Source organism: Adiantum capillus-veneris, chromosome 30 (genome assembly GCF_014529385.1).
Source record: "Adiantum capillus-veneris isolate H3 chromosome 30, ASM1452938v2, whole genome shotgun sequence".
In the NCBI taxonomy this organism is placed as follows: domain Eukaryota; kingdom Viridiplantae; phylum Streptophyta; class Polypodiopsida; order Polypodiales; family Pteridaceae; genus Adiantum; species Adiantum capillus-veneris.
The window spans coordinates 109,211,054-109,238,181 of record NC_140960.1 but is presented as its reverse complement, the minus strand read 5'-3'; the positions used below and the strand labels follow the sequence as shown (position 1 = coordinate 109,238,181).

Sequence of the window (27,128 nt, the reverse complement as noted above, 5' to 3'; positions counted from 1 at the left end):
GTTCCTGTTCGAGTTTATGACTACTTCGTCACCTCTCCCCCAACTATCCAATGTAGTGAGCTCATGGACCATGGTAAGAAGATCCTCTGCCTTGCTGCTGGTCCGCTATTGCTCCCACAGTCGCCGTGTTCCTGTTCCTTGCTCAAATTTACAACAACTTCGTCACCACTCCCCCAACTATCCAATGCAGCGAGCTCATGAAGCCATGGCAATAAGATCCTTTGTCTTGTTGTGCTGGTGAGGGCATAGACCTTTCTTGGTTACTATGTAGAAGGGGTTTTGCAATAGCAACGAGTAATGGCCAAGCAGAGTAGGCCCTCAAGGTGGCAATAGGCAAGTAAGGAATGCGTGGCCAAATAGCAGCAGGTTGAAAGGTTAGCCCTCATAAAGACCTCATGGTCGCATGAGATGTAGCTTGGTATGTGGTGTAATGGCATTCTTCCCGCGCGTCTCCCCCGGAGCATGCATGTAGAAGATTCGTAGTACCGAGGGGTTATTACCTAGGCAACCCCATTCATGCATTTTTGAATTTGCATGACATGGCACCCCCCTCGATATCCCCCGCTTGTTCCACTCTGGCATGCCTTGTCACTCCCCAACGCCCCGCCACGTCGACACTCCTCGGCGCCCTGTCTAGCATTGGACGACCCCGCCCCTCGTGCCGCCAAGCACCCCGCCATGTGGCGGGTCGAGATCTCCTTGCTCCCCACACCCGACCTGCGCACCCTCGATGCCATCAAAATGGCTTGTCACCATCCAAAGGCATATAGCCCTGACTCCTGAGGCCACTCTCCCTCCCTCCACTCGGCTGAAAATGGCAGATTTGCACTCGCAACTTCTTTCGAATGGCGGCGCTTCTGTGGGCTCCCGGACCCCGGTGCTCTCTCTGCAGACGGCGGCATTCATTGCCATGCAGACAACTCTCTTCTTGGAAACCGCTTATTCCTGTTCGGGCAGTGTTGACAGGATGACAGCTGCCGTGAATTGCCAAACGATAGGCCTAATCTACAATTCCACGTGAGCTTCACAATCCGAGCCGCCGACAAGAAAACGTAAGGAGTAATTCAAGAATCAACATGGCACAAGGCCAAGGCTCAAATGTAGATTTTATTTACTAAGGATGCTCCCGACAGTGGTTGGGACGCGAAGGCGTCAAAGGCAGCAGCGATCGTGGGTGAGGCGGCATCCCATCCGCATCTTCATACTCCTGCTCCTCCTCCTCTGCTTCCTTCTAGCTTTTGCGCCTGCTTTCCTCCTCCGTCAGCGCTCCAATCAGGTGAGCTTCCACACACGGCTTCTTATGAGTAGGTCTCGTCTTCATCTTGATACAGCGGATATTTTCTTCTTTTTTCCAGAAACTTGCCCGTAAATGCAGCTGGTTACGCAATCGCCCTTTAGTATGTGCTCATGGCGGAGACACGAGTATTGCACCTCCCAATACAGTAAGACTAAGCTCACCGCTGTATAATTTTAATGTAGTTTTCAGTTGACAGTAAGGTTAAGATCGTCTCTTTCAAGTGGGGATTCTATCCCTGCTGCGCGTCAGCTGTTTTGGCATGGAGCTGCATTTTGCTGCAAAATGCAGCGGGGAAGAGCAGCGCCATTGGAAGAGGGCGGGGGTAGAAAACGGCGTTTTTCAACTCTGCCAATTTCGGCAGAGTTGAGTTCGAAGGGCAGCGTTGGCTGATGTGTGCAGTGGGTGTTCAACTTTGGCCGTGCCAACGCACCCTTAGCCTCATATGGTTAGGCTATATTCTTTGCATAGTTTTTAGTTTATGATCTTGATGCTTGTCAGCATGGGTATGAAAAAACTCCTGACATTTCACCGTTGTTCGAGTTTCAAGAGATAGCACAGCCTTATATTCTTTGTTGTTTTTGGGGTATCATAGTCAAGCAAAGGCCTCTTGTGGGTAGGCTAGGCTTACAGAAGGCCATGAACGTACTTGATGCATGGTGTGGGGGAATGAATTCAGCGATGTTGTGGCAGCAAATTATAAGCTCTCTCTTGAGGAGGAGTATATAATCCACCAGTTGAATATTTCTTCAAGAATAAGGGTTCAAGCAAGTTAAACCCCTACAAAATCTCAATCACCTGTCCTTCCTTTCTCCCCCTTTACGCGCAACTCTATTGATTTTGACAGAGTTTCATCCACCCTCACCTAGTGACGAAGTAAACTTATCAGCAGCAAATGTTGCCATTCAGCACGCTAAAGATGTTTCAGGCATCTCGTTCACGTCCCGTAAAGGTCTTATTGAATACCATGGTATCAAATGCTTGTAAGCCTTCGCTTTCTATCCAGCATGTTGTGACTCCTTTTAGAGACTTGAGAGAGAGAGAGAGAGAGAGAGAGAGAGAGAGAGAGAGAGAGATGAGGTAGAGATGTAGAGAGAAGGAGAAGAAAAGAAACTTTAGCGTCCTATGAACAATCCAAGAGACCTCAAATACATATCGGACAAGTCTTGAGCTGAACATCTGTTATTGAAGAGATTGTAGAGTTTAGTACTCTCATCCCCATGCTCGAAGGTCGTCCCCATGAAATCTGGAACAGGTCATGTCTTTGTCTTTCTGTCAGGTGTTGCGGAAGTGTTATAAGGATTTATCTTCGATCTAGTACTCTGCACAAACACAAGGTTACTTTACTTCACTTGAAAAGAGAAATTGAATTGAACACAATGAAGAAGAGAGGTGCAAAGAGAGACAACACCGCATGTCGGGTCCCAACCACCCTCAAGGGCCCCCTTGCTCTATTGCCAGAGTAAGTACTTTCTTTATTTCTTGCACAATGCTGATACAATGATCCTAAATGCTGAGATGCTAATCGGTACTTGATGCTACTGATGTTGGGTACTCCAAGTATTGAGGGGTATTGCGGTAGATGGTGAGGGGTACTGCGGTGGATGCTTAATACTTGAGAGGCTAAGTGTTGGGTATCGCAAGTACTTGGTATTGCTGGTGCTTGGGTCCTAAGGACACGGAGGTCTTGATGATCCCTACGCTGAGCTAGGCAGGAGCCAACCCAAAATGCTAGGGGTGCTAGAGGCTGGTGTACTGCGTCGTTGACGATGAGGGGTACTTGTACTGCGGTGCTGTCGAGGTGCTAATGGGTACTATTGGAGATGCTTGGTATTGCGACGACAACGACGAGGCTGTGGGCTGATCTGCCATCGCCGGGGACGGCGATGGGCTGAAAACAGGAATCGTTGGTGATGCTAATGGGCTGAAGGCTGAAATCTGCTGCGTATCACAAACTGATGATGTTGCATGACCACTTGCGGGCAGACTGATGATGTGGCAGCCTGTGCGGACAACAATACGAAATCCCGCAAAATGTGCTGGCAGGCTGGCATGGTAGATTGTACGGATTTTCGCGTTTCACACTAGGTGCTGACGTGGCAGCACTGTACGGAATTCTGTATTTTGTGCTGGCTGCTTTTTGGCAGTTTTTGGAGCCTGTTGTTTTTGGGATCCCTGGCTTTTGAGTTTAACTGCTTTTGGGGCTTTGCTTTTGGCATCCCTTTGTAAGAATAAAAGGAACCCAAGGGCCTTACTCTTCAGGTCATTTGGACGCAGAGCCTGAGAGCCGATGACCCGCAAGAGTTGTACTTTACAATGAATAATGAAATAGAAATACCGAAAGGGGCACCAGTCGATCTCTCTGGGCACGGAACTACGCCAGGCCGTGTCGACTCTCTCTCTATTAAAGTTTAGTGATTATGAAGTTTGTGTTCGTGTGTTGCTATTGATTTCTCGCTTGGAGTGTCCAAGCCGGTAACAATGATAACAGAGCACAGAAAGATTCTTCTACGGAGGATCCGATCCTTTTTGCAGCACACGCAGGTTTTTGTGAAAGAATCTTCGTGGCCCGACCCCGGACTTATTAGCCACTCCACCCTTCGTACATCATGCATCGGGCGCGCTCCTGTCTTTATGGCTCTGTCTTACAGGGCATAAGCCATAAAGAATTCCAGATTACTCATGGGTTCTCTCGAAGAATCTAATAGAGATAACACCTTTAGGTGGGCAGGCAAAAGAAACTTGAAATCCGGCGCATGAACTGAAGAAAAGAATGAAGATTTGGACAGATTCTTGGTGGAAAATTTTACCAGAGCGAAGTACAAACGTCAACTGCAGGTTGACAAGTGTGAAAATCAGATGATTGAAAGCACAAAACTTTGCCATGCATGGGGCAAAGTGAAAGATTAGGAAGCCCTCGCTTTCTTTGATAGAGGAGCCAAGGCCAACTTCATTGGCGGCTCGACTTGGAATTACGCTCGATAGGCTAAGGCCACAGGCGGAGGCAGTTCTAGCGGCACCCGGACAGGATGTTGCCATTACCCCTGTCATGGGTAAACTTCGTTTGCATTGTTAGGGGTATTTAGGGCACGAGGACTTTTATATCATGCCTTTGGAAGGGTGTGATGTCCTCCTAGGAATCCCTTGGTACCACAAGAACAACCCCGTGGTTGACTATCGGACTAAGAAAGTGACTTTGACGAAAAAGAAGGGCAAAGAGATTGTACTTGATGGAAAAAAACTGAAAGGTCGAATATGTTTGACCTTGAAAAGGAACGACAAGATTTTCTGTAATAGAGGCTGACTGTTTCTCTGCGGGCGTACCAAGGGAGTTGCCTCCTTCACGTCCTGAAGATCACATGATTGATTCCTTGTAGTGCACCACTGAACCGGCCACCTTACAGAGGTAGCCGAGGCCAAAATAAAGAAACAATGAACCAAAAGAGATTTCCACATTACAAGGATCGATGATACACTCGACAGACTTTAGGGTTCTACTTGCCAAATTGATACGGAGAGTGGTTATCATCAGAGTTGAATTGCTCCTGAAGACGTCTACAAGACAGCTTCAGGATGACTTTTGGGATTTTTAGAGAGTTTTACAGGCACTGCGGAAGCATAAATTGGTTATAAATGCAATAAAAAGCGAATTACTCTTCCTTGAGATACACTTCCTGGGACATATCGTCTCAGCAGTAGGGTAAAGATGGACCTGGTCAAAATTGAGACTATTCGTTATTGGCCTGATTTGAAGAATGTTCATGAGGTTTGAAGCTTATTTGGGCTTCTTTTATCTGAGACCGTCAGAGATTGCAGTCTTTGAGACTCTCAAAGAAAATGTTGACTACTGGACTCGTGTTGGCCTTACCATACTTGCAAAAGCCATTCGAAATTTACTGTGATGTTTATGATCGCAGTTTGGGAGCAATCTTGATGCAAGAAGGCTATGTAATGCTTATGAGAGCAGGATGTTTTTACGTCTTGAAACGGTTGCACAGATTTATGAAAAAGAGCTATTGGCAGTGATCTGTACTCTTACTCAGTGGCGACACTATTTACTCGGAGCGGATTATACAGCCTTTAGGGATCATTAGAATCTACTCTACTTCTTGGCACAAAAGTAGTTTTGGGAAAAGTAGATGCGATGGGATACCCTCCTGTCATAGTTTCACTTCCAGATTGTCCATGTTCAAGGGCGTAAGAATTTCGTGGTAGATGCATTGTCTCCAAAGTATTGGGTTTTGGCTATTTTTGCGATTCATCACAAAAGCTTCGAGGATATGGTTGATTAGTACACCATGGATCCTGACTTTCTTGATTTTTTCTAGTTTAGAGGATTGGGAGACAATTTTAGACTATTCCATACGAGATGGCTATTTGATGCAGAAAACGATGTTGTGTGTTACACAGCCCTTGAGAGAAAAGGTTTTGACAGAGTGCCATTGTCCACCTTTTACAGGCCACTGCAACATAGATACCACCTTGAAAGGTGTGGAGCGTCGGCCGAGGCTTAAAAAGGATGATGATGACTTTGTTTGCAGTTAGTATGCTAAAAGGTCGAGTTTTGATAGGCATAAGGCACACGGACTCTTATAGCCTTTACCCATTCCCACCCACCCCTGGGAAAGCATTGCAATGGATTTCATCTTTGATCTCCCCAAGACTCAAAGTGGGCACGATGGCATTTGGACAGTCAGTGACATTCGGTAAATAGGCCCACTTCATTCCGGTAACAAACTGACAGTTAAGCTTGATCATTTGGCGAAACTGTTTGTCTCATAGATTTTCCGAACATATGGCATGCATGAGTCCATTGCTTTGGACAGAGATCCCCGGTTACTAGGTTGTTTTCGAGGGCAATCTGGGAGAACATTGGCACGCAGTTGCAGTTCTCGACCTCGTTCCACCTGCAGACAGATTGGCAATTTGAGATAGCCAATTGAATAAAATTGGATCTGTTGAAGTCTTATATTTCGAATCAAAAGACTTAATGGGAAAAGTATTTGCCCTTGGTGGAGTTTGCCTACAACAACACATGGATAAGGCGCCATTCGAAGTATTCGAGGGTGGTAAGAAGGTTCCTCAATTTCTAAGCACCAAAGACAAGACACTTTTGAAGTAATTTTTTTTGGGAAAAAAAAGAAGTCTAGAAAGCATGGAAGGCCATCTAGCCGTTTAGAGGAGCAGAGTTCGTCCTCTTTTGATAGTGACCAGATCAACAAGAAAAGCTCAAGGAAGGGAGTTAGGCCGTCAGATTTGAGACATTTTTAGACTACCAAGACACCCATCAAGTCCTTGAGTTTGTACGACAGTTTGACGTCGCCTTCTCTAGAGGATGGTTCTCAGAACATTCTAGGGTGCATAAGGCGGCATCTTACTTGAAAGGAATTGTACCGACATGGTTGTCTACTCTGTTGTTACACAGAGAAGCACTTGCGACGTGATTAAAATTCAAGACAATTTTCACGTCAACTTGGATATCAGATGAATATGCAACAAATGTCATCACGGCTTGGCATTACTTGAAAATGACTGAACGATACATTGGATGCCTACTGCCAGAGGTTTTGGGATACTTATTTGCCAGCGTCTTCGTTTTGGAAGATTATTTTGAAAGATCAGATTGAGCGGTTTTGTTGTGGTTGCTAAAAGAGATTCGAGGCTATCATCTGAACCAAAAGTCTGTCTCTATTCAGAGACTTATGCAACCTGCTAAGGAACGATTTAGAACTCATTCCGGCTCATTGACTTATCCTACGGACAGGATAGTATCCACCTCAACAAGGCAAGAGTCCGCCAGATTGAAAAGAATGAATCAGGGGAACTAGATTGTCACGTGCACATCGAACCCTATGTGTACGTGGACAAGCTACTTCATGACGAGGGTTCAGTTCAGTTCAGTTAGCCTAGCTTAGGGAGTGTTCAGGCACTTTTGTGAGTCTGTTCGCAGACCGTGCATGTCCAGGCACTTAGAGTAGATGCATATCCTCTGGTTGCACACAACATGACCATCAGATTACAGTCAGAACCCATCATGAGCATTTTTACAGCGCATAGACCTATTTTCCCTATTTTAGCCATTTTCACTTATTATTTTTAAGTGACTTTTGTTGGGAAACTGGGTAGGGCAATTTAGCAAGCCAGCATATAAGAAACCCTAGCGCTAGCACTTTCTGGCAGAAGAGGCAGCAGGGACCTGACATCCAGCAGAGCATCTTCTTAGCAAGACCGCCCTCCCCGGAGGACAACTTAATGTTTTCAGCCAGCAGAGCAAAGAAGAAGCCTAGCGTTTTTTCATCAAGATTCAGCCCTGGCGTTTTTGCATTGCAGATCATCCCCGGCATTAGCAGACATAGCAGATCCATAACGTATTTGCATCAACACAGAATCAGCCCTAGCGTTTTTGGATCAGCAGGACCACTCAGCGTTTTGCAGATCCTTCGCGGCAGAACACCCAGAAGCATCAGCGTTTTCAGTTTTCAGCATCAAGACACCGCAGTAGAAGTCCCAAACCTCGCAGATCTCACCTTCCTGCAACAGATTCTCGTCGCACGGTCAGATTCACCGAAATTTGCAGATTCAGCCTGGAAAACGCAGATTTCAGCATCTGCGTTTTCAGCGCGTCATCGTCGCATCGTGGCCATCGACATCGTTACCGACATAGAGTCAGAATTCAGCAGATACTAGATTTTCAGCTTTCAGCCCTTAGCGTTTTTAGGTTTCAGCCCCTCTCGTCGTTGTCCTCATCGTCGTCGACATCGTCGGCAAGTCCAAAGCATTGTAGAGATTTGTGCAATCAATAGCATTAGACCGCTCTCGACATAGAGAGTGGGGCCTTCAGAGGAGGGTTTGACAACATTCTGGTGTCGTATTCTTCTCTCTCTATCTCTCAGTCTCAGCACCTTCATTCATAGTGTTTATCCACTTTGTTTGTGATCATTTGCACTCTCTCACTAAAGGAACGGAAGGCTCTCCCTTCCGTAAGTAAAAGGAACCCTGGCGTGTCGATTCCTAATCGTGTTTTTGAAGAGTGACAGGAAACCCAAGAAAGAAGGGCTTGTTCTGCCTCCCCTTGTTTCTCTTTTCACTCATTGAGAGCGGACCGTGCACTTAGCGGCCGGCCAATCGACGTGAGGTGGGAAAAAGCAACCTTGGTGTGAGTGCAAGGCCGCCAAGGGGTGCGCTTGCGGGAAAGAGAAGAGCTCGGATAAGAGAAGATCCTTCTCTAACACAAATTGCAAGCTAAAGAAGACCCTCAAGAACCTCAAGACTCCAGAACCTCAAGAAACCAAGACCCAAAAGAACCCAAGTTCCTCGTGAACTTAAGAACCCAAGACTTCAGTGTATGGTCATTTCCTCGAAGCGGAATGGATACTTCGCATGGAGGTGATGAGCATGGTAGTTGGCGAAGAAGAATTTTCCCCACCAGGAGGTTTTTCTGACCCTCCCCCTTCCCCATCTACGCCAAGGATTGCACTAACTCCTATGGAGGCTTTCGACAAGTTGATATGGACAGAAAGTTAGAACACGAAGAAAGAAGAGCAAAAAGAAAAGCAGAAATGTATCGCAAGCACAAAGAAAGAAGAGCCGCATTGGTCCTACTATTTTCTAATGTGCAGGCGTAGATTAAAGAGATTTAGGAGAAGGAGACTCTCTCAGTCTTGTCTTCTCCAAAGTACGACACATGATTTGCATGATAATGATAAGTATGATGAATTGCTTGATAATGATAAGCATGATTGAGGTGTGATTATTCACAATGATGATGATTTGCAAGATAATGATATCATTGTTCACAAGGATGATGGTATAGTTGATACTTTGTCTAGTGAAGCTAACCTCATTGCAGATTCGATAGATCACGAAGAACCGATGTTGGCTCTAGAGTCGAGGTCCAAAGAACCCCCACAGGAAGTATTCTGTGTTCGAATGATTAGTCAGCACGCATTGTTCTAGTGTTTCATTCGTGATACTTTCCTGTATTTTAGTCACCGTCATTATGTGATCCCTTTTCACAGGCATGCCATATTGTACGATGAACACGATTCACTCATGAATGAGCACGGGTGTATGCCGATTACTCATGAAAAGATGAAATGTTTGCACCCAAGGAATTCACATTCCATGTCTCTTCCTTGGCATGACACAATATCCGAAAGAGCACAAGAAGGATTGAGCATCAAGCATGGACATTTACTTTGTGATTTGCCACAGTTGATTGATTTAGATCAGAAAGACAAGTTTCGACCCTATTGTTTGCGTGTGTTTGATGAACGGTTTGGCCCTCCGTCTATATGTTCATCTACATTGCATGCACAATCTTTAAAGAAGACTCGAATTTTCCAGTCACTTTACATGGAATGGGTATGTTCATGTTTTTGTGTTGGAAGTGGTTTCAGGAATTTTCATCCTCGAAGATTCTTGAAGAAGGTAGATGCATGACTATAGACGAAGTTGAAGCATTGAAGGAGCCACATATGACTTTGTGTCGCTTTCGGCGCGGCTGAAAGAAGCGTTGCAGACCTTTATGAAGTTCAAGTATCGCATGACCCACGCATTAGAGTGGGCCGACGAAGAGTCCTTCCCAGGATTCCAAACACTGTTGGCGATCTCCCTCGAGGCCATATAGTTCGGTACCAGTACCTCACTTTGAAAAGGAGGGGATGTCACGTGCACATCTAACCTATATGTACGTGAACAAGCTACTTCATGATGACGAGGGTTCAATTCAGTTCAGTTAGCCTAGCTTAGGAAGTGTTCTGGCACTTTTGCGAGTCTATTCGCAGACCGTGCATGTCAAGGCACTTAGAGTAGATGCATATCCTCTGGTTGCACACAGCATGACCATCAGATTACAGTCAGAATCCATCAGGAGCATTTTTACAATTCATAGATCTATTTTTCCTATTTTAGCCATTTTTCACGTATTATTTTTAAGTGACTTTTGTTGGGAAACTGGGTAGGGCAATTTAGCAAGCCAATATATAAGAAACCCTAGTGCTAGCACTTTCTGGCAGAAGAGGCAGCAGGGACTTGACATCCAGCAAAGCACTTCTCAGCAAGACTCCCCGGGGCGGATAACTTAGTGTTTTCAGCCAGCAGACCAAAGAAGAAGCCTAGCATCTTTTCATCAAGATTCAGCCCTGGTGTTTTTGCATTGCAGATCAGCCCCGGCATTAGCAGACACAGCATATATATAGCGTTTTTGCATCAGCACAGAATCAGTCCTAGCGTTTTTGGATCAGTAGGACCACTCAACGTTTTGCATATCCTTCACGATAGAACACCCAGAAGCATCAACATTTTCAGTTTTCAGCATCAAGACACTGCAGTAGAAGTCCCAAATCTCGCAGATCTCACCTTCCCTCAGCAGATCCTCGCCGCACGGTCAGATCCACCGAAGTTTGCAGATTCAGCCCGGAAAACACAGATTTCAGCATCTGCATTTTCAGCGCGTCGTCGTCGCATCGTGGCCATCGACATCGTCACCGACATAGAGTCAGAATTCAGCAGATACCAGATTTTCAGATTTCAGCCCTTAGCGTTTTCAGATTTCAGCCCGTCTCGTCGTCGTCGACGTCGTCGGCAAGTCCAAAGCATTGTAGAGATTTGTGCAATCAACAGCAATAGACCGCTCTCGACATAGAGAGTGGGGTCTTCGAGGAGGGTTTGACAACATTCTGGTGTCGTATTCTTCTCTCTCTATCTCTCATTCTCAGCACCTTCATTCACAGTGTTTATCCACTTTGTTTGTGATCATTTGCACTCTCTCACTAAAGGAACGGAAGGCTCTCCCTTCCGTAAGTAAAAGGAACCCTTGAGCATAGTTTGGAGCACTCATCTTGAGCAAAGTTCAACATTCACTTCCGCTGCACCTTACACAGATGCAAGTTCGTCAAAGGATTCCAGAGAAAGGGGATCATATGATATTGCGTCTTAGGGTTCTTATGATTGAGACTGACGTGCTAATGGACAGGGGACGCTAAAGACGCTACCCAGAGGTTGTAGAGTGCAGCAGAAGTGAATGTTGATCTTGCTCAAGATGAGTGCTCCGAACTGTGGTCAAGGGTTCCTTTTACTTACTGAAGGGAGAGCCTTCCGTTCCTTGAGTGAGAGAGTGCAATGATCACAAACAATGTGAATGCTACTGTGAATGAAGGTGCTGAGAGAGAGAGAGAGAGAGAGAGAGAGAGAGAGAGAGAGAGAGAAGAATATGACACCAGACGGTTCTCAAACCCTCCTCCAAGGGCCCCCCTCTCTATGGCGAGAGAGGTCTATGCTATTGATTGCACAAATCTGGTACAATGGTCTAGATGCAATGGACTTGCCGACGATGACGACGACAATGATGACGACGAGGACGGGCTGAAATCTGGAAACGCTAGGGCTGAAAATCTGAAATCTGCAAAACGCTGACTTTCTGCCGATCTCTGACATTGTGTCGGCGACGATGTGACGACGATGCGCTGAAAACGTAGATGCTGAAATCTGCAGACAGCGGGCTGAATTTGAAAACGCTGGCTGACTCGACGGTACGGCGAGGATTTGCAAGGCTAATGGCCGAATCTGCAGTGTAAGTACTGAAAACTGAAAACGTTGATGTGTTGGGGCTGGTCTGACGCCGGAATCTGCAAATGCTAGGCTGAATCTGCAAATTGAAAACGCCATGCTGATCTGTAGCAAAAACGCTAGGGAATGTGCTCTGTTGGCTGAAACGCTAGGCCTCCTGCTGGTCTTGCTGGTAATGTGCACTGCAAGTTGTTGGAACTTCTTTTGCCTCTCTGCTAGAAAGTGCTAGCGCTAGGTTTCTTTTATAGAGACTTATCAAATTTGCCCTTCTCACTTTTCCAACAAAGTCACTTATTAAGTAATAAGTGAAAAGTGAGTAAATTGGGTTCTATGCACTGTAAAATGCTCATGATAGGTACTGAATGTCATGCTGATGATCATGTTGTGTCCAACCAGAGGATATGCAACTACTCTAAGTGCCTGGACATGCACGGCCTACGCACAGGCTCACAAAGGTGCCAGAACACTCCCTAAGCTGACCTAAACCCTAGACCCGAGATAGCTTGTCCACATGCACATAGGGTTAGATGTGCACGTGACATCCCCTCCTTTTCAAAGTGATGTACTGGTACCGAGCTGTATGGCGTCGAGGGAGAGCGCCAACAACGCTTGGAATCCTGCGAAGAACTCTTCGCCGGCCCACTCTAATGCGTGGGTCGTGCGATATTTGAACTTTATGAAGGTCTGCAATGCTTGCTTCTTTTGGCCGCGCCGAAAGTGACAGTGATCTGTGGTGTCTTCAATGCTCCAACTGCGTCTATGGACGTAGGTCCACCTTCGTCAAGAATCTCCGAGGAGGAAAATTCTTGAAACCACTTTCAACACAAAATCATGAACATACCCATTCCATGTAGAGTGACTGGAAAAATACTATTCTTCCGAAAAGACTGCGCAGTGCGCATGCAATGCAGATGAACAAAGTGACGGAGTGCCAAACCGTTCACCAAACACATGCAAAAAGTGAGATCGAATCTTGACTTTTCGACCTAGACCTATCAAGTGTGGCAAATCACAACGGAAATGGTGATGCTTGATAGACAATCTTTTTCGTGCTCTTTCTAAGACCGTGTCATGCCAAGGAAGAGACATGTAAAAGCGATTGACAAAACGGACAATAGGTAAACAATGTGAATTCCTTGAATGCAAACTTTTTTTCTTTTCGAGAGTGATCCGCATACATCCGTGCTCATCCGTGAGTGAATCATGTGCATTGTACAATATGGCATGCCTATGAAAAGGGAACACATAAAGACGGTGATGAAAATACAAGAAACCGTCACGAATGAAACACTCAAACAATGCGTGCTGACTAATCATGCGAACACATAATACTTCTTGAGTGGGTTCGTTGGACCTCGATTCGAGAGCCAAGCTCGGTTCTTCGTGATTGATTGTATCTGCAATGAGGTTAGCTTCACTAGCAAAATCATCATCCAAACCATCATCCTTGTGAACAATCACATCTCTATCATGCAAAACATGTGTGTCGCGCTTTGGAGAAGAAAGGATGTAGAGAGTCTCCTTCTCCTGTTTCTTTTCAAGCTTCGCTTGCACATTAGAAATGAGAGGTAAAGAATGAATAACTTCCTCACCATGAATGATAATGGGAGAGTCACTTAATACTTTTCCCATTAAGTCTTCTAATCTGAAATATAAGACTTCAACAAATCCAAAACCATTGAATTGGCTATCTCAAATTGCTCATTTGGCTACGGGTGGAACGAGGACGAGAACTACAAGTGCGTGCCAATATTCTGTCACAATTGTGACTTGTTACACTCTTCTTGATTCATTACAGATGCAGATGCGAAGTGTGACTAACCTAGGAGGACTCCTGTTCTCGAATGGTCACACCCCTTCGCCCAAAAGACATACCTCTTCGTCAAAAGCCACACTCCTTCGACGACTGGTCACATCCCTTCACCTTACGGATGCGACTCTTCACCCAATGGTTGCAGCTCTTCGCCGAAAGGATGTGTCTTTTCGCCTAAAGTCATGTCTCTTCACAAAGAGACATGCCTCTTCACTGATGACTATTCAATTCCTATAAAAGGAACCCTTGTATCACACTTTCAATCAATCAAACACTGAGTCTTCTAAGTCTTGTTCTAAGTTCAGTTTCAGTTTCTTAAGTCTTAATCATGAGTTTAAGTACTTAATTAAGGATTAGCGACTAGAATCCTTACAGTGGTATCAGAGCAATTTTTTCCTGGGACCCGAAGGTTGTGAGCCTCTCACCCTCGCCGCTCCCCTCTCCCGCCCTTCCCGCAGTTGTATGGAAGCCAAAGAAAGGTGGATTTTGATGCCGGTGTGTAACCTACGTATGTAAACCTGCATCCGTACCCTCTTCCGGACACACACACCCCGAGTGGCAAATAGGGGATTGCCTTCTTACCCATGTAGAGATGGCGCTGATGGTGGAAATCTCCCTCACATGCGCACATTCGCAGTGGCTCCTTTCTGGCTGGTCTCCCTCGCGCAACGCGCACTTCTTATGCCACCGGTGTGCCCATTGGTGAAGGGACACTCCTCTTGCGGCAGTGGCTGGCTGTAGAATCTCACGCTGGAGTTCTTTCATCGAATGTGGACATTGAACCCTGATCATGTTGTAGCTTGTCCACGGACACATAGGGTTGGATGTGTCACGTGACAGCGGGAGGAGTATTAAGAAATCTGAGCAATGCTTACTCTCAGCACCTCGCAACGACGCAACGACGCAGGCTGCGGTCTGGGGGACCTTTGGTTGTAAAAGGCCTCTATATCTCCCGGCCCGAACCTTTTTAGGTTATGCGGGAGGAGTGACGAGGGAGGCGTTGAATATCTCCCGGCCTGGACCTTGTTAGGTTATGCGGGAGGAGTGGTCATCAGCGGCTTTATGTTTCTATGTCTTGTAACATGAATATGTGAGCATTTGTGTTGCATTCTGATGTGCCAACCACTGAATATTCCTGATTGGATGAGATTGCTTGGGTATGTAATTTTAGTGCATCAAGACACCCGTGGAAGATCAGTGCGGTCTAGGTGTGATGGTTAATTTTACTACGCCAGAATATCAAGAGTTCCGATCTGGACGAGATGAGAAGCAAACTCCTTGATCAAAAGAGCCGAAAGGAGAAGCCAACTCCTTGATCAAAAGAGTCGGAAGGAGAAGTTAACTCCTTAACAAAAAGAGCAAACTGATTGTCTCTTGGAATGTCCCTCGGAAATTTTTGAGCTAACTTGAGTTGTTTTGTAGATATGCTGTAATCGCGGACGATTACTCTCTTTCAAGAAGGGAAGATGTCACAAATTGCTGACGTGTCAAAGCCCTGAAGAATAAAGCCAACTTGCAGATGCTGGTTGAGGGGCCTAAACCCTAAGAAGAACAAGTAATAGAAGAAGTCCTACCAACCTATGTGGATCTCGTCCGATGGGGCCCCAAGTGACATAAAATTCATCATGCAATTCATCATGCTCATCATTATCATGCAATTCGTGCGTGTCGTGCTTTGGAGAAGAAAAGACTGAGAGAGTCTCCTTCTCTTGATCCTTTGCAATCTGTGCCTGCACATGAGAAAAGAGCTGGAACAACTCTTGCATGTGTTGGGCTCTTTGTTCGGCCGCCAAGCGCGCTTGCTCACGCTCATGCTCAAAGGCTAACCGGCTTTCTTCGCGCTTGCGAGCCAATTCTGCTTTTCTTTCTTGGTGCTCGCGATCCATTTCTGCTTTTCTTTCTTGGTGCTCATGCTTTATGAGACTGCCATTCTTTCGTTGTGTGCACGATCTAATTCTGCCTTTCTTTCTGCTTTTCTTGCTTCGTGTTCACAATCAAATTCTGCCTTTCTTTTTGCTTTTCTTGCTTCGTGTTCTAACTTCCTGTCCATCATCATCTTGTCGTAAGCCTCCATAGGAGTTGGTGCAATCCTTGGCGTAGATGGGGAAGAGGGAGGGTCAGAAAAACCTCCTGGTGGGGAAAATTCTTCTTCGCCACTGCCATGCTCATCACCTCCCTGCGAAGTATCCATTCGACTTTGGGTAATGGCCATACACTGAAGTCTTGGGTTCTTAAGTTCACGAGGAACTTGGGGTCTTGTGGTTCTTGGGTTCTTGAGAGTCTTGAGGTTCTTGAGGGTCTTCTTTAGCTTGCAATTTGTGTTAGAGAAGGATCTTCTCTTACCCGAGCTCTTCTCTTTCCCGCGGGCGCACCCCTTGGTGGCCTTGCGCTCAGACCAAGGTTGCTTTTTCCCACCTCACATCGATTGGCCGGCCGCTAAGTGCACGGTCCGCTCTCAATGAGTGAAAAGAGAAACAAGGGGAGGCTGGACAAGCCCTTCTTTCTTGGATTTCCTGTCACTCTTCAAAAACATGATTAGGAATCGACACGCCCAAGAGGACTTGGGTTACGTGCGACCGCAACAAGCAAAAAAAAATTATGTGGTTCTTTTCTTGAGTGATGCAAAACACTGCCAAAGCTCTGATACCAATGTAAGGTGCAACGGAAGTGAATGTTGAACTTTGCTCAAGATGAGTGCTCCGAATTGTGCTCAAGGTTCCTTTTACTTACGGAAGGTAGAGCCTTCCGTTCCTTTAGTGAGAGTGCAAATGATCACAAACAAAGTGGCAAACACTGTGAATGACGGTGCTGAGATTGAGAGATAGAGAGAGAAGAATAGGACACCAGAATGTTGTCAAACCCTCCTCCGAAGGCCCCACTCTCTATGGCGAGAGCGGTCTACTATTGATTGCACTAATCTCTACAATGCTATGGACTTGCGATGATGTCGACGACGATGAGGACGATGACGAGACGGGTTGAAATCTGAAAACGCTAATGGCTGAAATCTGCAAATATTTATCTGCTGAACCTTGACTCTATGTCGGTGACGACGATGCAACGATGACGTGCTGAAAACGCAGATGCTGAAATCTGCGTTTTCCGGGCTGAATGTGCAAACTTTGGTGGATCTGACCGTGTGGCGAGGATCTGCTGCGGGAAGATGAGATCTGCGAGGTTTGGGGGTTCTTTTGCGGTGTCTCTATGCTGAAAACTGAAAATGCTGGTCTATTTGCTGGTCCTGTTGCGGAGAAACTGCAAACGCTAGGTTGTCTTGCTGATCCAAAAACGCTAGGCCTCTTGCTGACCTGATGCAAAAAACGCCAGGTGAATTGCTGTGCTCTACTGTTGCTAGGTTGATCTGCAAGTTGCAAAACGCTGGGCTGATCTGCAATTGCATGAAAACGCTGGTTCTTGGTGATGGCTGAAAACGCTAGGTTGTTTGTCGGGGGTCTTGCTTGAGAAGGTGCATTGTTGGACACAGGTCCCTGTTGCCTTTTCTGCCAGATCTTGCTAGCACTATCTTTTCTTATATACACCCTTATCATTTTGCCCTACCAAGTTTCCCAACGAAAGTCACTTAAAAATAATAAGTGAAAATTGACTAAAATAGGTCTATGCACTATAAAAATGCTCTTGATGGGTTCTGACTGAAATCTGATGGTCATGCTGTGTGCAACCAGAGGATATGCCTCTACTCTAAGTGTCTGGACATGCATGGTCTACGAACAGACTCACAAAAGTGCCAATACACTTTCTAAGCTAGGTTGACTGAATTGAACCGAACCCTTGTCATGAAGTAGCTTGTCCACGTACACATAGGGTTAGATGTGCACGTCACATTACACATGGGTTCTTGTGGAGAATCTGACAGAGATGACAGCTCTCAGTGGGAAGGCAAAGAAAAGTTGAAAATTCGGCACGGGAACTGAAGAAAAGAATAAAGATTTGGGGAAATTTTTTTCGGACAAGTTTGTTAGAAAGGAGCACAAACGTCAATTTCAGATTGGCATATGTGTGAACAGATTGATTAAGTACTCCAAGGACCCGAGATTTGCGACACACCTGAAGAATTACCCGATTGATAAGATTTACTCGAGATGGTGTGTGGCCATCGTTTCTCCTCTGAGGTAGGGAGGAAAGCCGAAAAGACAGATGAGTGGAGAAAAGCGGAACCTGTACTCGCAGAAGACATGGACAAGCACTCTTGACAAGAAGCACTTCTACAGAGCCAACCAAAATGACTTCCTCGAAGCCAAAAGCAAGAAAACAAAAGAATTTAAAGAACGTGGACAATCGACTCAATTTGAATCCTTTTTGGGTTCCGAGATGTTCCGAGGGCTTTGGCCATCATATAGCAGTTTGACATAGCTTTCTCTAGAGAGCATTTCTCAGAGCACTCCAAGATTCAGAGGGCTACCTCTTTCTTCAAGGGAAATGCTCGAACATGGTGGTCCACTCTTCCACTGAGAAAGGAAGCTCCGATTAAATGGTTGAAATTCAAAAGGCTTTTTATTTCTTCTTGGCTGACTCGGGAGTACGAACGAGATATATGAACCGCTTGGAATCATCTTTGGATGACTAAGGGAGATTCTCTGGACGCTTATTGCGAGAGATTATGGAATTCTTTTCTACCGACCTCTTCATTTAAGAAGGTCTCGTTTAAGGAACAGATTGAGCGGTTTTGCGGCGGACTTCCTATAGCGGTCCGAGACTACTGCTTGGAACAAAAGTCGAATTCTATTCAAGATCTGATGTGTCATGCGAAACGGGGTTTTGCCATATATTCAGGTTATCTGACTTACCCCACAGATGAGATCTTGACTCAGAGAACCCAATAGACTTCTAATAATGAAAGTAGAAAGAGAGAGAGTTCCTAGGACAAAGAAAAGAAAGGTACACGTCCTCGATAGACTCTTAGAGAAAGGGCTATCTATCTTAAAGAGGGGAAGTGTTTTGGTTGCTGGGAATTGGGACACATCTTGCAAAGTGCCCCAAAAAGGCAATACAAGAACAGACTGAAGAAAGGCAGAGAGTTCTAGAGCATCAGAGGAACGTGGCAGAAAAGGCAGATAAAAGCAGAACTGGTACCACATTGCGTGGGGCCCGAACCGAATCAGATGAACGAAAGTACAAAACTTTACCGCACTTAGGGCAAAGTGAAAGATTAGGAAGCCCTCATTTTCTTTGATGGAGGAGCCAAGGCCAACTTCTTTTCACTTGAATTGGCGACTCGATTTGGAATTACGCTCGACAGGCTGAGGCCATAGGCGGAGGCAGTTCTAGCGGCACCCGAACGGGATGTTGCCATTACACAGATCATTGGCAAACTTCGTTTGCAATGTCAGGGGTGTTTAGGGCATGAGGACTTCTACATAATGCCCTTAGGAGGTTGTGTCATCCTCCTGGAAATCCCTTGGTACCACAAGAACAACGCCATGATTGACTATCGGGCTGAGAAAGCGACTTTGACAAATGAAGGGCACAAAGATTGTACTTTATAAAATTCAGAGAACTGATGATGATTGAAGGTAAAATATGTTTTGACCTCGAAAAAGAACGCCGAGATTTTCTCCACACTCATGCCGATTGCTTTTCTGAGGGCCTGCCAGGCGAGTTTCCACTAGCTCATCCTGAGGATCATACCATTGATCTGATACCTGGGAGCACACCACCGAACCGGCCACCTTATCGTGTGAGCTGAGCCCAGAATGAAGAGATTATGAACCAAGTGAAAGACCTCTTGGAAAAGAGTCTTATCCAGCCGAGTACTTCACCTTATTGCTCTCCGGTGTTGTAGGTTTTGAAGAAAAGACGGATCTTGGAGAATGTGCATTGATTTTAGAGCTCTCAATAAAACCACCATTAAGAACAGATTTCCGATTCTGAGATCGATGATATTCTTGTTAGACTACAGGGATCCTCTTGTTTCAGCAGGATCGATTTGAAAAGCGGATATCATCAGATCCGAATCGCGCCAGGAGATGTCTACAAGACAGCTTTTTGGACGAGCTTCGGTTTATATGAATTTTTGGTGATGCCTTTTGGCCTTACCAATGCTCCAGTGACTTTTAACCGAATGATCGACAAGATTTTTCAGAGAGTACATAACTTTTGTTGGCACTTTCTTTGGTGACATTATTGTCTTCTCCAAGGATGAGGCAGAACATAGAGAACATCTGCTACAGGTCTTTCAGGCATTGAGAGATCACAAGTTGGTGATCAATGCAAAGAAAAGTGAATTTTTGTCACGTGACACATCCCAACCCTATGTGTCCGTGGACAAGCTACACCACAACAGGGTTCAGTCAGTCTGATCAAGTTAGATTAGTAGTGATCTGGCACTTTTGTGAGTCTATTCGTAGACCGTGCATGCCCAGTCACTTAGCATAGATGCATATCCTCCGGTTGCACACAACATGATCATCGGAATTCCCATCAGAATCCATTAGCATCAGTGAGGGGAATTTTCCAGTGCATTTAGCCTATTTTCCTATTTTTGGTTATTTTCACTTATTATTTTTAAGTGACTTTCCAACAAAAGTAGGTAGGGCAATTTTGCTAAGTTAATATATAAGCAAACCCAAGTTAGCACTTTCTGGCAGAAGAGGCAGTAGGAGCTTCCCGCTCAACAGGCAACTTCTTAGCAGTACCCCCCCGCATGACCCCCATCACCATAGCCTGTCCCTCCCTTCCTGGGCGTTTTCCAAGATCTGCTATCGCCATTCCAAGTGCATCTTGCCCTGGCGTTTTACCTTACTGGCAGCAGCACCCTCAAGAAACTACTAACGCTAGCAGTTGCTTGCAGATCTGCAGCGATTTCAGCATCAGCCTACTGCAGCGTTTTTGCATCAAGTGCCTGGCGTTTTTGTCAACGATAGAAGACCTGCAGCCAGCGTTTTTCTCAGCCCTGCAACAACCCAAAACGCAGCCCAAATACGCAGCTATGTCAGCGTTTTTCTTCACCAATTCAGCCCCTACGGGGACGATCAAATTCAGCCGACAAAACAGTCATTTTCAGCCTTAGGACAGCAGTAGAAAACAGCCTATTTCAGCCCCGAACAGTCCATGGTAATCAGCAGATAGAAGATCCCAATTTTCAGCCACGAAGTCGTCGTCGTCATCGGCATAGTCCCATTGCATCAGTCCATTGCATACGCATTGTACACCTTTGTGCAATCAAGTAGACCACTCTCGCCGACGAGAGTGGGGCCTTCGGAGGAGGGTTTTGCAACCTCTCGGGTGTCGTATCTCTTCTCTCTCCTTCTCTCAGTCTCATTCACTTGCACGCACAATATCCACTCACTTTGTTCGTGATCATAGCACTCTCCATAAGACGGAAAGCTCTCTCTTTTTCCCTAAGAACTAAAGGAACCTTGAGCAAATAAAGATCACTAATCTTGAGAAAATACAACATTCATTCCGCTGCACCTTACAATTTTTCTTATCAGAGATACACTTTTTGGGACACATCGTCTCAGCAGTAGGAGTGCAGATGGACTTGGCCAAGATTGAGACTATACGTGATTGGCCCAATTTGAAGAATGTCTATGAAGTTAGAAGCTTCTTGGGCTTATGTTCTTATTACCGGTGGTTCATTAGAAAGTTCGCAGAGATTGCTTCCCCTCTGCATATTTTGACACAGAAAGGAGTCCCTTTCTCGTGGAGACCCACAGAGGTGACTGCCTTTCAGACATTGAAAGAGAAATTGACTAACGGACCAGTGTTGACTTTGCCGGGTTTGCAGAAGTCATTCGAAGTATATTGTGATGCTTATGGTCGTAGTCTGGGTGCGGTCTTAATGGAAGAAGGCCATGTCATTGCCTATGAGAGCCGATTGTTTTCAAGGCCGGAATTGACAGCACATATATATGAGAAAGAGCTTTTGACGGTTATCCATTCTCTTACTCAGTGGCGACATTACATTTTTGGAGCTGATTTTACGGTCTTCACAGTTCACTAAAGTTTACGTTACTTCTTGTCACAAAAGCGGCTATCTTAAAAGCAGATGCGGTGGGCGACCATCTTGTCACAGTTTCACTTCCAGATTGTCCATGTGCAGGGACAAAAGAACTTGGTGGCAGATGCTTTGTCCCGGAAGCCGTTGGTCTTCGCTATTTCCACGATACATCATAGAAGCTTCGAGGACATGGTCGATCAGTACGCCACAGATCCAGATTTTGCAGATGTATTCGGTCGAATATAGAATGGGGAGGTAGTAGCGGGATATTCCATTCGGGATGGCTACTTGATAAAGAAAACGAAGTTGTGCGTTACACAGCCGTTGAGGGAAAAGGTTCTAACCGGTTCTACGAAGGTTCCATCGTTCCTAAGCACGAAAGATAAGATTTTTGAAGCCGACCAATACACGTGGGACGTGGACACCGCTTTTGTCAAGGTCCGAAAGGCTTTAGAGAAATGTCGAGAAAGACATGAGGGGCGCCAGTCTTTGGGGCCAATATCTCTAGGCACGGAACTACGTCGGGCTGTGTCGAATCGAGTGTGAATTGTGAACTGTTTTGAAGTGAATCTCTACTGTGTCGCGGTAGAATCTTGACTTGGAGTGTCCAAGTTTGTTACAGTCACACCCTTCCAAAGGCATGATGTAAAAATCCTCGTGCCCTAAATACCCCTGACAATGCAAATGACAGCTGTAATGGCAACATCCCGTTTTGGTGCCTCTAGAATAGCCTCGGCCTGTGGCCCCATTTCCTTGGGCGTAATTCCAAATCGAGCTGCCAATTCGGTTGAAGTTGGCCTTGGCTTTTCCATCAAAGGGTTTCCTAGTCTCGCACTTTGCCCCATGATGTGCAAAGTTTGATATTTTCGTTCATTTGATCAAGATCGGCGGTCCCCACAAAATCTGGTATGAGTCCTGCTTTTGTCTGTCCTTTTCTTCCGTGCTCGGCTGTTGCTCTGTAACTCTCTGGCTTATCTTTTGGTGATCCTCTGGTTCATCTTCTTTTCAAGAGTTCTGTCCAGCTCTTTCTGCGTGTACAGGTTCCGCTTGTCTGCACTCGTTTGTCCTTTCAGCTTTTCTCCTGACTTGAGAGGAGAATCAATGGCTTGACGCCATCTCAAGTAAATCTCATCAATTGGGTAATTCTTGAGGTGTTTCGCAAATCTTGGGTCTTTGGAGTACTTGATCAATCTTTTCACACATATGCCAACCTGCAGATGACGGTTGTACTCCGTTCCCCGAGAAGTGTTCTCTCTGTCAGATTCTCTGAAAGAACTCATGTGTAATCTGGAGTTCTTTATGGCTTATTCCCTGTAAGACAGAGCAATGAAGACGGGTGCGCGCACGATGTACGAAGGGTGGGAGTGGCTAATAAGTCCGGGGTCTGGCCACGAAGATTCTTCCACAAAACAACCCGCCTGTGCTGCAAAAATGATCGGATCCTCCATAGAGAAGAATCTTTTTGAGCTCTGATACCACTGTAACAGGCTTGGGTACTCCTCTAAGCGTGAAATCAATAGCAACACACGAACAAAAACTTCAAAATCACTGAACTTTAATATATATATATATATATAAAGAGAGAGAGAGAGAGAGAGAGAGAGAGAGAGAGAGAGAGAGAGAGAGAGAGAGAGAGAGAGAGAGAGAGCCACGCGGACTTTCCTGCCTAGAGGTATTGGCCCCAAAGTCTAGCGCCCCTTTCGGTATTTCTTTATCATTAATCATTACTCTCGAGGGACCTTTGCTCTCAGACTCTGCGTCCAGATGCTCTGTAGAGTGAGGCCCTAGGGGCTCTTATAAACTTACAAGGGATGCCAAAAGCAGAGCCCCAAAAGCAATCGGTTCAAAAGATTCAAACACAAAAGCTTTAGGCTCAAAAGCCAGCAAGCGCAAATCACGGAATTCCATATGGCTGCCATGTCAGCATAGCTAGCGCGTTTTCCGGGTTTCCGTATGGCTTGCCACGTCAGCTTGTCAGTGGGATTACCGGGTTTTCGTACAGCTGTCCACGTCAGCAGTCCGAGTGTCTTTTTCTTTTATCCTTAGTGTCCCTTGGGCCCCGTCGGAAGGAACCCATAAGTTGGAACACTTATAAAGTCACTTGTTGTGTCCAGTGAGTCATGCCACGTTATCATTTTGTGACAGATTGCAAAGTGCTAGGGTACTGGGTTTGGATCTGTGACTTTGGCGAGGCTAGGGGCTGTGATCTGCTATGGCCGATGTGGATGGTGTTGATGATGACGATAGGGATGGGCTGAAATCTGAAATGTTGGTGATAATCTGATCCATTGTTGGGCACTGATGACGTTAGTGGGGATGTCATGGTATTAAGTCAATACTATGCATGATGGAGTTGATGGTTATATTGTCTTATGGGTGACTACCATGGGTCTATACCTTGCACTTTCCTTTAAGGGTGAATTTGGGCTTATCCTGGATTCATCTTGGTATATGATCTGATGCTTTAGGGCTGGAATTGCGAATGCTAGGGCTGATATGGGGTTGTGGTGCTGATTTGTTGTTGTATGGTGAAAACGCTAGGCTAAGTGCTTGATGAAGAAACGCTTGGTGCTAGATGGTGTTGCTGATGGAAAATGCCGTGCATAAGGTATTGATGGGCTGGTTGCCCGTTAGGTACTATGGGTATTGACTTATGATCAATAGGTGGCCCTCGGGGTCACCTTTACAGTGAATAAAGGCTTGGTCGAGTAGATGTCTGATCAAACCCATGATTTGCTACAATAATGCTATTATGTCACTTATTGATGAGTTATTAACTCACTTTGTAAGAGGTGCTTCACATGCAAGTAAATACCTAGGCTGCGTACTATAGACTAGAATGGGAACACGCCACTATGCCTACACCTAGTAGACACTGGCAGTGCTCATGTCCAATCAGAGGGTATGCAACTATGCTAAAGTGCCTGGACATGCACGTCCTGTGCACAAGCTCACAAAGGTGCTAGAACACTCCCTAGGTTGACCTAAACCCGAGAAGTAGGAGGTAGCTTGTCCACATGCACATAGGGTGTCACAAGACGGGTGCCACGTGCCAATAGAAAAGAACAGACTGAAAATACTTTTAGCACTTCATTAACAATTGAACAGAGAGAGAGAGAGAGAGAGAGAGAGAGAGAGAGAGAGAGAGAGAGAGAGAGAGAGAGAGAGAGAGAGAGAGAGAAATGAAATGACATATTAACGTCTTCAAAAGGCCAAAATGACCTATGAGACCATCAGATACAAAGTGGTGAATCTAATACAATGTCTGAAGTACAAGTACAAAAAGTACTGAAAGTAAAAATGAAAACTGAAATGAAGTGTGAGAGAGAGAGAGAGGAGAGAGAGAGAGAGAGAGAGAGAGAGAGAGAAATGAAATGATATATTAACGTCTTCAAAAGGCCAAAATGACCTATGAGACCATCAGATACAAAGTGGTGAATCTAATACAATGTCTGAAGTACAAGTACAAAAAGTACTGAAAGTAAAAATGAAAACTGAAATGAAGTGTGAGAGAGAGAGAGAGAGAGAGAGAGAGAGAGAGAGAGACGACACGCGACACGGAGTGGCGGAATTCCACCCCAGAGAGTATTGGCCCCAAACCTTGGTGCCCCTTTCGGTATTTCTTTATATTGCATCAACACGTTACAAGCCGGTACTCCAGACTCTGCACCTTCTCCAGGAAGCATGCAAGAGAATGAGCCCTAGCCTCATATTTAAAGGCCCTTGGCCTGAAAAGCAGTTACAGTAAAAAGCCTTTAAAACTCGAAAGCTTCTGGTCCAAAAAGCAATGCCAAAAGCTGCCACCGTAATTTACGAAAATCCGTACAGCCTGCCACATCATCATGCCAGCGCAATTTTCAAAAACCTGTCATGTCATTTGTTTTTGCGTGCGTGCGGGTCCTGCTTTATTTTAATCCCTTTATGTCACTGGGGCCCTATCGGACGGGGTCTCCATAAGTTGGTAGGACTTCTTCTGTTACTTGTTCTTCTTAGGGTTTAGGCCCATCGGCCACATCTGTAAGTTGGCTCCATTCTTTAGGCTTTGACACGTTAGCAGTTTGTTACATAGGGTTAGATGTGCACGTGACATCCTCTTTTCCAAGGTGAGGTACTGGTACCGTGCTACATGGTTTCCTTGTCCGCTACTACAAACATCGGGGAATTTGTGAAGAAATCTTCGTCGGCCCACTCTGCTGTGTGGGCGTCGCGATACTTCCAACTTCAAAAAGAACTACAATGCTTGCTTCTTTGAGCCGCGCTGATGGTGCAGGTTAAAATGCTACGACTCTTTGTCTTCAACTTCGTCTACAATCTTCGGTTTGTCTTCTTAAAGAATCTCCTTTGGGGGATCTCCCTGAAACAATGCTAGCCAAAAAACATGAAAAATGGTGTGCATTGACCATGAGTTAGGCAACTGCAATTTCATAGACATTTTTTTTCTTTTGAATGACCAGAAAAGGACTATGCGTCCTAAAAGACTGTAGATGGATTGCAAATGAAAAATGTAACAGAGTGCCAAACTTTTCAACGAGTGCTTGCCAAAAATGTGGCCTAATAAACACAAAGAAAATATGAGGAAGCATAGGGGTGTGGCACCACAAGCCCATAGGGTTTAGAGGAAAAGTAGGACATGACGGGGGAATTCTACTCCCAGCCTGCAGGAGCCTATATGGCCATGGAATGAGCCAAAACCCAAAAGTTAAACATGAGAAAACTACCTCACTCTAGCCGGGCATAGCTACAAAACATCACTCCCTATCACTTGTCCTTGGGAGATATTGGGGCCGAATGGACCAATCGAGAGAGATGCCATAACTCTTAACACCACACCCTCTTGGAAAGAAAGACTGCCCAGGGAGCTGGAGTGAGCAATTTGCAATTGTAAGGTGAGGGTTTTGTGGACGAGGATATCTGCAACAAAACTTTGAGGTCAAACAATACACGGTCGTTATACCATTGAATTGCTAGTATCTAAAGACGTCCGAGGATATCTGCAACAAAACTTTGAGGTCAAACAATACACGACCGTTATACCATTGAATTGCTACTATCTAAAGACGTCCAATCGAGAGAGATGCCATAACTCTTAACACCACACCCCCTCTCAACTCTTGGAAAGAAAGACGGCCCAGGGAGCTGGAGTGAGCAATATGCAATTGTAAGGTGAGGGTTTTGTGGACGAGGATATCTGCAACAAAACTTGAATTGCTACTATCTAAAGACGTCCGAGAAGTAAAATTTTGTCTGCCGGAACTTGGAAGTAAACCCAGCTCTAACAAGAATCTCCTCAACTCAACCGACTCACAAGTCCTACAACGAGCATCTGCAGAAGGTATTGCTGCTCCAAGAGATAACATCAAAACTGCGGGTAGAGGCATAAACTGTAGGTCTGGAATCTGGATAATTTCCTAACTAACAAATACTCAGCCTTGCACTTCCGGTGACATAGCACATGCCAGAATCTCCAAGCTGTGAAGTCCACAGAATGCGGA

The 27,128-nt window shown here is 45.5% G+C and overlaps 1 protein-coding gene across 3 annotated transcripts in view; it reads left to right on the top strand.

The window, feature by feature from the left end:
• The first annotated feature begins 652 nt into the window (after positions 1–652).
• LOC147418597 (glycerophosphodiester phosphodiesterase GDPD4-like) overlaps positions 653–27,128 on the top strand; it is an 81,131-nt gene continuing 54,655 nt past the window's right edge. For 2 of the 3 annotated variants that reach the window (XM_086506611.1, XM_086506610.1), the window contains exons 1-2: positions 992–1,276; positions 1,356–1,442. In XM_086506611.1, coding sequence (XP_086362737.1) covers positions 1,121–1,276; positions 1,356–1,442 — 243 coding nt within the window. In that variant the 5' untranslated portion in view covers positions 992–1,120. Of the gene's footprint in view, positions 878–966; positions 1,277–1,355; positions 1,443–27,128 lie in introns of those variants that run through there. The other variant, XM_086506612.1, reaches the window with a different exon arrangement.